The 10,708-nt window shown below is 46.4% G+C and overlaps 1 protein-coding gene across 1 annotated transcript in view; it reads right to left on the bottom strand.

The window, feature by feature from the left end:
• Window positions 1-59: 59 nt before the first annotated feature.
• Window positions 60-10,708, bottom strand: part of unc5cb (unc-5 netrin receptor Cb) — a gene marked incomplete at its 5' end in the record, with an annotated part of 128,221 nt that continues 117,572 nt past the window's right edge. Inside the window, 5 exons of the mRNA XM_080017643.1 lie at window positions 60-2,141; window positions 4,611-4,789; window positions 5,822-5,986; window positions 6,691-6,840; window positions 7,592-7,825. Of these exons, the coding sequence (XP_079873769.1) occupies window positions 1,982-2,141; window positions 4,611-4,789; window positions 5,822-5,986; window positions 6,691-6,840; window positions 7,592-7,825 (888 nt within the window). The 3' untranslated portion in view covers window positions 60-1,981. The remainder of the gene's footprint in view (window positions 2,142-4,610; window positions 4,790-5,821; window positions 5,987-6,690; window positions 6,841-7,591; window positions 7,826-10,708) is intronic.

The following is a 10,708-nucleotide window of genomic DNA, read 5'->3' as shown; positions in this document are numbered from 1 at the left end:
ATTACCAAAAAAAAAATTATAATAATAATAATACTCAAACAACTTTATTCAGTGTTGCATATAAATATAATTTATTATTAGTCTTAAAAATTCTTTCTTACACTTTGTACAATAACTTGACAGAGGAAATGCAAGCAATTGCCAGTAACATGACAGTGCTAGAAACAGACAGGCCACATTCTTACTATACATAATAATAATAATAATAATAATAACCGTGAAAGCTTGAGAACAACTATGATTTGCAAACAGCTAGCGCTTTGAAAATGTACAGGTTGTTTTGAAAGGATGCAGAGATTGCATAGACGACTTTACGATAAAACTGGTGCTGGACTGTTGTGGAAAAAAAAAAAAAAAAAGTTTGTTGAACCGCTGAAAGTGCCGCTGCTGCGTCAGAGGAATGTTAAATCGACAATAAGCCGTTATTCACACAGTCGGTGTCGTCGCACTGTCCGGGGTTTCCCGTCGTTATCACATTAGATTTTTTTATTCGACTTTTCCATGAAACTTGAAAAAATGGCATTCATTTCTGACCACACACAAAAAAAAGAAAAATACAAGCAATAGGAAATGACACTTCTGTATTAAATTCACCTCATATTCTGTAAGTCAGTTATTTGGTAAAAGGCAATTGTTTTCGGTTGCATTGGTCCTACAAAAATATAATTATATTAACAAATTACATCTTCCCTTCATTCCCTACCGCATCTGCCTCGCCTCTTCACCTTTTCGAGGGGGTGATATTTATCACAGAACACAAACCCAAAATTATGGGGGCATACCGTGGATCCCTTTTTCTCTTCTTTTTCTTTTTTCACAGGGGTTAATAGATGCGTCCGACAGCCTAAAAATACAGACTCAAACCTCAAATCTAAAAAAAAAAAAAAAAATAATAATAATAATAATCAGAAGAAAAAAAAAAAAATTGAATTAATTCCTCTAAGCCGTTACAAAATATATAAGAAAGAATAGTGATACACAAGATGAATAAAAACAAAATCACTGAAAGTAAGTTTTTTTTTTTTTTTTTGCAAAAACCTAAACTGTAACATGATTACAGCCTTGACATTCTCTTTATATACAACATGGCGTCGTTATTTTGGGGACCGGCGGAATAAGTCAGTACCGCCGGATCCACCAGAGGGCGCTGCGCATGGCAATGATGTAGATCTTTTTTAATTTTTTTTTCTCCTTTTTTTTTTTTTTTTCTCCTCCATTTTAGGCAACATTAAATGCAAAACGAGATATAATTATGTATAAATACATGTGTTATTAAATACTATGTAATCACAGAATGTGTTGCGACGGACACGGACGGACGGACGGGGCCGGACCCTGGGAGGCGCTCCTCTCGCTCGCCCGAAGATCCCAAAGTTCACCTCCGGGTCGCGTTTCCCCGCCCAAACGGTTTCCCCCCCCCCACCGCCCAAAAATATCTGGACGGGCGACCGCCTAAAACGGACAGCTGTTTCCAAGGAAACCCGAGTCCAGAAACATCAAGTGATACCAGAGAGAGAGAGAGAGGGAGAGAGAGAGAGATGCGGGAGAGAGATGAGCGAGAGGGAGGGAGAGAGAGAGAGAGGGAGAGAGAGAGAGAGATGAGAGAGGGAGAGAGAGAGAGGTTGGAGAGAGAGAGAGAGAGAGAGAAAGAGAGAGAGAGAGAGAGCTGACTGGCAGAACTCATTGTATATCTTCCAAGTTTTTTAGACCAATATTTGGGTCATATCTGAATAAGCCGAGCGAGTGTGTAGTGTCCTGGCCCGTCTCACTCTCTCTCTCGTGTGTGTGTGTGCGTGCGTGCGTGCGTGTGTGTGTGCGCGCGTGGATTTCAATGTGGTGCAAATTCCCCCCCCGCCTCTCCTCTACTTGAATTCCGACGTACCCTCCAGCCATCTTATTATTATTCTTTTTTTTTTTTTTTTTTTGTGTCGTTGTTTGCCTTCTCGCACCCAGGAACGTCTTACTCCCCCGTGGGAGGGTGTCAGTGCTCGGTCGCCATGGGAACCAGACTGTCATGGCGTCCCATCTCCTCCAGCACGTGGGCCAGGCGGTTGAGGTTGCCCTCGGGGAAGTGCTGCGCCTCCCACAAGTCCAGGATGACTCCTGTGGGGCTGGACTTGGTGGCAAAGTAGTTGAGATACCTGAGGAGGGGATGGATGGAGGGAGGGATGGATGGAGGGAGAGTTGGATGGAGGGAGGGATGGATGGAGGGAGGGATGGATGGAGTGATGGAGGGATGGATGGATGGATGGAGGGATGGGTGGATAGAGGGATGGATAGAGGGATGGATGGATGCAGGGATGGATGGATGTATGGATAGATGGATGGAGGAAGGGATGGAGGGATGGAGACAACAAGACACACAGAAGCAGCTTTAAAAACCTACATCATTGTCTCTTTTTCGTTTTTTACATTTCCCCCCCTGTGAGTGTTTAGTAACAGTTTGGCTTTAAGCCCCAACGACCAGGGCGGGCGCAGGTTCCAAGCCCGTTTTAAACCGCGCTTCAACCCGTGTTCAGCTTTTTTAATTTCCACGCTTTTATCCTCCTTTGCTTTGATATACTGTATGTGTGGGTTTTTTTTCAATATAAATCTGTGAATTAAACTGAGTTGAACTGACGTGTGCATGAAATGTGCCTTACAAGTAAACTCGCCTTATCCTGGTTGTGTTGTTAGATTAAAACTTTCGGGGCGGTTTCGCGGACGGGTTTGAACCTGAATCAGGACCAAACTGATCCTACTTCAAAGAATCCAGAATTGAGCGATGCCTTTCTGATACACCCATTCATTTTACGATGAATTGCTCCGAGACTCCGAAGTCCTCGATCAAAATAATGAAGGCATGTCGGCTCCTCCCGTCGGGTCTTGGTTGCTGGTGTTGTGTCCAGATCAACCTCGTCCACCTGGAGGTCCACGTCCGTTAATCCAAAGAGAAACCTGCCTCCGACCGGGTTAAATTTAAGCCTCACTTCGGCACTGAAAATGCAGAACAAATCGGTTCGCTCTGATCCAAAGCCACACGTGTCCTGCCGGCCCTCCACCCAATAACAGGTCTTAATAACTAATGAATGAGAGGGGTGGCGCAAGTACATACGAGCTCCTCCAATACCCGGACCCGAGGGCCATTTAGTGGCTGTGGTTTCGAGAATTGCGGTGTTTGGTTGTGCTGTGTGTTTGTATGTGTGTGTGTGTGTGTGTGTGTGTGTGACTCATTGTTGTGTTTTGTGTGGAAACTGAATCTGTGAGAGTATGAAGGTCTGTTGTAGGTAAGTTAAGGGAAGTTTCATTTAGGAGGATTTAAATGTATATTTGATACAACACACAGAAGTCATTCTATTATATAATTATAGAACCCAGAATTGCGATTGTGGTCATATATGTATGACCGTACGTATATGTATGTGACAAATAACCTCTTGAATCTTGATTCTTGAACTTGAACCTAGATTAGCTCGACTCTTCCTTCTGGAAATCGGATCAAAAATTTCAAAAACACGGGCAACAAGTCTGAGACTGTTTGAAACCATGACTGGGAACGGCCATTGCAGTGAGTCCAGATTATAACTGATTTAGTCTTAGATTAGGCCTGATCCTGGGTCCACGAAACTGCCCCTTTTGTTATGCTTAAACCTTATTTTTCCATCATTGGGAGTGCACCCCAGTTGATTGGCAGCAGAATCTTTGAAAAGTGATCCAGTGTTGAGAGAACAGCTGTTCTGAACCGGATTCAAATTGAAAGGATTCTGATGGCGAAAAACTGGGTTTGAATATCTAAAAATAAAGGTCTAGGTTAAAAAATACCACACATTTCAGTGTGTGTGTGTGTGTGTGTGAGGGGTGTGGGGTTGGGGGGTGGGGGGGTTCGGGGTTAGTTGGAGTCGCTCTACTCGCGCCGGAGCCCTGTCAGAGGTCCGCTCTATCTGCGGCTGCAGCCGCTGATAACGCCGCCCCGCTGCGCCGGGACCTCACAGAGCGACACTTTACCCCCATCGCATGCAGGCGCTGTCAGAGCCACGCCCGATAAAAGGGAGAGAAAGAGAGCCCCCCCCCCCCCCCCCCCCCTCTGCTTGCTGCCTCCCCATCCACACACATGCACGCACGCACGCACACACACACACACACACGTCTTCTGACTGAGAATGGACCAAAGTGTCAAAGGCAGTATCTAGCTTTTTGTTTACTAACACACATCAACACACACACATCACACAAACAAACACACACACACACACACACACACACACACACACACACACACACACACACACACACACCTACACATCTTCTGACTGAGAATGGACCAAAGCGTCAAAGGCAGTATCTAGCTTTATTTTTACTAACACACATCAACACACACACACACACACACACACACTAACATACATCAGCACACACACTAACACACACACACACACACACACACACACACACACACACACACACACACACACACACACACACACACACACATCAACACACATCAACACACATCAACACACACACACACACACACACACACAACACACACACACACACACACACACACACACACACACACACACACACACACACACACACACACACACACACACACACACACACACACAGACCTGTCAAGGTTGAGTTTGTGGGCCAGCATCCTCCAGTCGTTCCCTCTGGTCTGCGGAGCGTCCAGGCTGCCGCACAGCTTCTGTCGGATGGAGAGGGGGATGCGGAAGGCGTTGGGTCCGACCAGGGCAGTGATGTTGCTGGCGGGGTCCAGCAGGGACGTGTCGATGCTCTGGGTGTCCTGTCGACGGAGGGGAGGAAATATGGAATCAAAATAAGGGTCGTCAGTATTTTGAGCTTCTGAAATGGTCAGCGAACGTGCAACAAAAGTTTTGCAGCTGTTGTACGGGTGCAAAAAAAAACGTTTTGGAGGAACTCGTCTGGGACACAGGTCAAAGGTCATTTCGCATGTCAGTACAGAATATGGCGGTGCATTTTAACCTCGTAAAAAGTACGGCAGCACGTCACGACGAAGTAGCCAGAAACAGCGTGCTGATTGGCTACTGACTGGGTAACGCTATGATTGGCTCAGCTCAGACGTAAAAAACAGGCTCAAAATACGTCCTTGTAACCGGTAGTTTGTTGCCGGTAACAGGACATGTGTTTGCCCGTCTCTCAGACTTTTTGAAACCTCACTGTTGAAAATATTCCTGCGCAATCTTTAACCTTGGTGTGTGTAATGTCGTGATGTGATTCCATAGGAAAAAAGACTAAATAAAACAGATTGTAAAACAAAATCCTCCAGGCTGGACGTCATGGGGGACGTCTAAACGATACGTGATATCTCATCAGGTATCGCGCAGATAATCCATTTCCGGCCAATTTCGATGAAAAGTACCAAAATAAATAAATAAATAAATAAATCCAGTTGGTGATTGGCGTCCGTTCATTACAGGGAGATAAAGGCCTGTAAAAATGCTCCGTTGGACTGATCCCCTGTCTGCCTTCTAAGAGCCAAGGCAGAAACAAAAAGGAGCAAGGCCAGACAGAAACAATTCCCAGAGGCCAAAGTCATCAACGCCGTTCCTCAGTGCAAGGCTTGTGCGCTTCTCCATCCCTGCAGCTCTATTCTACCGCGCCAGATAATCTATTTTTCTGCGGCGTTGTCTTTTCCCATTTCGGTCCAATCGCCCGCCCGTCTTTGTGGGGCCAAACGCACCAGGGCCGGGCACAGGAACGGGGGCGCTGGGTTCCTCAGTCCGACCGTTAAAACCAAAATGGTCTTTAAAGTGATTTTTTTCTTTTTGTTTGTTTTTTTAAACCGGTGCTGTACCTCCGAGAGGGTGGTGTCCAACTGGAAGATCTGGCCTTCTCCCTCCACCTGCCGCACGCACAGCTTGCAGGCCAGGTGCACGGTGCTGGGGGAGAACCGCTCCAGGGCGAAGCTGCAGTGGAGGTTCCTCTGGGAACCGGTCCAGACCAGCTGGAAGGAAAGCTCCTGCAGGGGGAAACCGTGTGCATGGATAAAACAACGCAATCGCACGTTATCTCATGGTGGTGTAGGGAGGGTGTGGTGAGCAGCCACACCTGACCTGGATCTAGGTGATTGGGATCAGGGTGGCTGCATGCCTGTTGCTCGTTGGTTGGTCTAAACGGGCAGCAGGTTAAAGCCCCCATCCCCACACACACTCAGGGCTAATTCCAGCTAGCAGCTAGCTAATTCCACTCCCCTCTCTACAATAAACCGGTGTTAACAACCCCCGTCGTCTGTGTCCCCGTGCCCTGAACATGCCACTTGGGTGTCACGTGGTGTCGAAACTGCCACACTCGTATGACCTAATCGGATCATGTCTCAACTTAATGTCATTACGCGGCTCTGCTGAATACTCCGTTCCGATTGGTCAACAGAGGCAATCGGCAGCGTTCAGTTACGCTGCGAAAAAACATCTGCAGTACTACAATGGAAGACCTGAAGATATGAATGCGGATATGAGAAAAATGTCGACTTCCAATCCTCTCGATATTTTTGCGGGCGGCGTATTATGAAATCATTTAAAATCAATATTCTGTGTCAATGGATTCATTTTTTCACTAAGGGGCAGCCCGTCGGTCAATATCTGCAAATTAACCCATGCCAGGATCCTGACCGCCCCGTGGACCCCTCACTCCCACACGTGATATGTTCAGTATTTGGGCGTGTACCTGGTACTTGGCGAGCAGCTTGCTCTTCCACAGCGTGTGGGGGATGTCGTGGATGGAGAGTCTCAGGTTGTGGGTGCTGTCTTTAAAGTTCAGGGTCTTTGGTTCATCCAGCAACTTTCCTCCCATCTGCTTCTCCATCTGCAGCACCTCCTATGTAGGGGGGGGCGCGCGCACACACACATGCACACACACACACACACACACACACACACACACACACACACACACACACACACACACACACACACACACACACACAATAAGATCCTTGCCTAAAGGAAGGCATTCACTCCCAGGTTCCCAAATTATCATTTATTTATTCCGCTTTTATTATTCTTTTTCTTTTCTTTTTTTTTTTTTCATCCACTTTTCGCTCTCCGTGTTTCATTTATTTTTCCGGTTTATTTATAAATGCATTTTATTTGCAAAGCAGCGGCAAAGTCGGCGGAACAATTTTGACGGAAATTTCCAAACCAAATGCGCGGCGAGCTTTATGAAATGACGGCCGGAGCCGCGGTCTGAAAAGCTCCTCGAATGTCCGCGCAGCCAGATCCCTATCACATGTCATTACCCATTCCCAAACCTAATAACCGTATCCACCACACCTTCCCGCCGATATGATAATGCTTCCTTATCTCTCGTCCGCGTAGATAGGCAAAAGGTATTAAAAAAAAGAGGGGTAGCGTGAACAGCGGGATGCGAGGTAAAAAACGGATAAATACAGCTTATGTTTGCTGCGTTTTTGTAGGAGATTATATTCAAATGCATGCACCCCCCCCCCCCCCCCCCACACACACACACACCCTGCCCCCCGCCCGTCATCTGGCTACGCCTACACATCTACATTCACTCGACAGCAACTCACACACACACACACACACACGCACGCACACACACGTACCTTGAGTGCGTCCTGCGTGTCGTCCAGGCAGTACACCCGGATGTGGTACTCCATGGCGGGGCAGGTGACGGGGCCGAAGATGGCCAGCTTGAGGCGCTTGGTGGTGGAGGCGCTGAGGGCCTGGCCCACCAGGCAGACGGTGCCCAGCGTCTCCGTCAGGATGTGGCACGCCTCGTCATCCATCTGGATGTAGCACGGGGTGGTGAAGTTCTCCTCCCCCACCACCACCACGTCCTGGAGGACACACGGCCAGGGTCGGGCAACCGATTACAAGTTGAGCTGATTACTCCTCAAACTGGATGTAGATGCTTGGACATGGCAGACGCTCTCCGTCTTTAAATGTGTAATTCAACCACATCTTGCAAATGTATTATTATTATTTTTTTCTATTATTTATATACAATTATTTTTTTTTTTTTTTGTTAAATATCGGTGAACTACGTGGCTCGGATTTTCCTTGAAACATTCTCTAGGAGAGAACTTATTATCATCATTTATATCAGTAAGGTGTCACCAGGATGAAAAAAAGCTGTTTCCTCCCATTTTTTACGTGGAGATACATACTGTATATATATATTTTTTAGATAGAAGAATAAAATCATTTCTCTGTGATCAGGTTATACAATGTGGTACTTTGTAATATGATGAAGAGGGATCAAACCTGACGCAGTGCTGGGGCCGGGTTTTAACAACGTTAACCCGACGCCTCACAATAAACATTAATGAACGCGCATGAAATGCATTAGACGGGCTGGGTGCAAACGCTGCAGTGCTGCGCCCGCAAATCCAGAGCGCCCACCGCGTCACGTGCACGTCCACGGGTGTGCACGTGACGTGCGTGGTTTGAGAGAACTCTCCCTCTTTTATTTTTATTTTTATTTTTATAATTTCCCTTCAAATCTCTCTCCTCTCTATTGATCACTTGTTTCCCTCCATTTCCTTTTTCTTTTTTTTTTCTCTAATCCTGGTGCTCCTGTGTGCGCCGCACTGGCATTAATTCAGCCCATTATGAGCGACAGAAGAGGCATTATAGTATTTTATTGTTAGTTCGGCCATTTAACAGCAGTATTATGGGATGGGTCATTAGACTCTTTAACTGCTCCTGGGGGGACGGCACTGGGCCTCCTTATTGGGGAGATAATTAGACCATACAGCGGGGAAGCCTGCCACTGATCACACGCACGCACGCGCACACACACATACATACTGTACAGTACATACATACATACACACACACACATTGGCAAGCATGACGCAATATGCACACACATACAAAGACATGTGCACACACACACATGTGCCACCACACACACACACACACACACACACACACACACACACACTTAAATTCATATAAAAAAAGCAGCTCATTTATTGACAAATTCCACCCTGCTTTCATCAGCAGGAGGTTTCTCAGCACTAGGTAGTGAATTGCTGCAGAATTACCGATGCGGAAAGAACCACACGCTCCTAATCATTATCTGCTGTCTCTATTCTCAGCAAGCACACGCCTGTGTGTGGGTGTGTGGGTGTGTGGGTGTGTGTGTGTGCGTGTGTGTGCGAATTTGCAGGCGCAGAACGTCGGAGACACATTCAAAAGGAACGGCCACTTATTCGCGCGGGGCGATGATGAAAGAAAAAAAAAAAAAAAAAAAGAAATCCAGAAGCGCTCTTTGGATGTCGCCGTTTCCAGGGCGATGACGGACACGCGTCCTGCGGGAAGACGCACTCCGCGCCGCGGCGCCCAGCGGTGGGCCTCGGCGGGACGCAGCGCTCACGGTGGGGAGGTAGCCGGGGCCTTCACCTTCAATTATTATCACCAGCGCGACTTGACAGGCGAGAGATATAATCAATAGTTATTTCTCAGCGTTATTGGCCGCTTCAAAGCCATGCATCAAAGTCACGCTGCCACGCGGGTAATGGCGAGATTTATAATAAGCAAATATTTCCTGATCCACAGCTGATATCGGCGCCTCTGCAACACGTTAATAAGATGCCCGTCCGGATGAGTTCCCGTCTGCCTCACTGTTTACTGCCGCCTGTTTGAGGTGTCCCAGAGAAGACGTCTGTCATTTTTATCATTTTAAATTACATTTATTTATTATATATTATATACAGTATTTAGTTGTTTATCATAAGGCTATCTGTCTGTCTATCTATCTGTCTGTCTGTCTGTCTGTCTATCTATCTATCTATCTATCTATCTATCGATCTGTCTACCTGTCTATAGATGGACGAACGGACAGACAGATTGATAGACAGACAGGTAGACAACCTGTCTGTCTATCCGTCTGTCCGTCTGTCCATCTATCTATCTATCTATCTATCTATCTATCTATCTATCTATCTATCTATCTATCTATCTATCTATCTATCTGTCTGTCTGTCTGTCTGTCTGTCTGTCTGTCTGTCTGTCTGTCTGTCTGTCTGTCTGTCTGTCTGTCTGTCTATCTATCTATCTATCTATCTATCTATCTATCTATCTGTCTATCTATCTATCTATCTGTCTATCTATCTATCAACCCCATGATATTCAGTCTGTGCTCAGTGGAGCCTTTACAAAGCAGACAGACAGGGTTCTGTGAGGACGACAGCAGCTTCTCTGTTCATCTCATAGAAAAGAAACCAAACAACAATCCCATCAAACCCACGCTCTCGCCTCAAAGGCGCGGCCTCGGCTCCGGGGTCAGTCTGTCGAAAGCTCGCCGGGGCCTTTCTTCCCTGACGGAATTTTTTTTTTTCTCTCACCTGTGTATTATAGCGTTACATAAAAAAGTGTTTGGGAACCGCGAAAAGCCTTTTCCCCGGAGAAAAAGAAGAAAAGGGCGCTGCCGAAAGATGAGACGACAGAAAGCAGGATACTGTATACGAGCTGTTGCCGGGCGGGAATTCACTCTTTATAGCGGTGGCGTAAAGGATAATAAATGAACTTGCCGGACCCTGTGATGGCTTCCAACCCCAGAGAGGATCATAAATCACCAAGAAAGGATCAAGTATCTGCCTTTTGGCAGAGAAACGTGTAAGCAGGAGATCTACACAACTCCTTATAAATATCATCATTTAAATACAACTATTGCTTTTATCGATGAAAACCTTATGGATTTTTGATTTGTTTCC

The sequence above is a fragment of the Zeus faber genome (assembly GCF_960531495.2).
Source record: "Zeus faber genome assembly, chromosome: 17".
In the NCBI taxonomy this organism is placed as follows: domain Eukaryota; kingdom Metazoa; phylum Chordata; class Actinopteri; order Zeiformes; family Zeidae; genus Zeus; species Zeus faber.
Note: the sequence above shows the minus strand (reverse complement) of the source record. Positions and strands in the feature narration are given on the sequence as shown.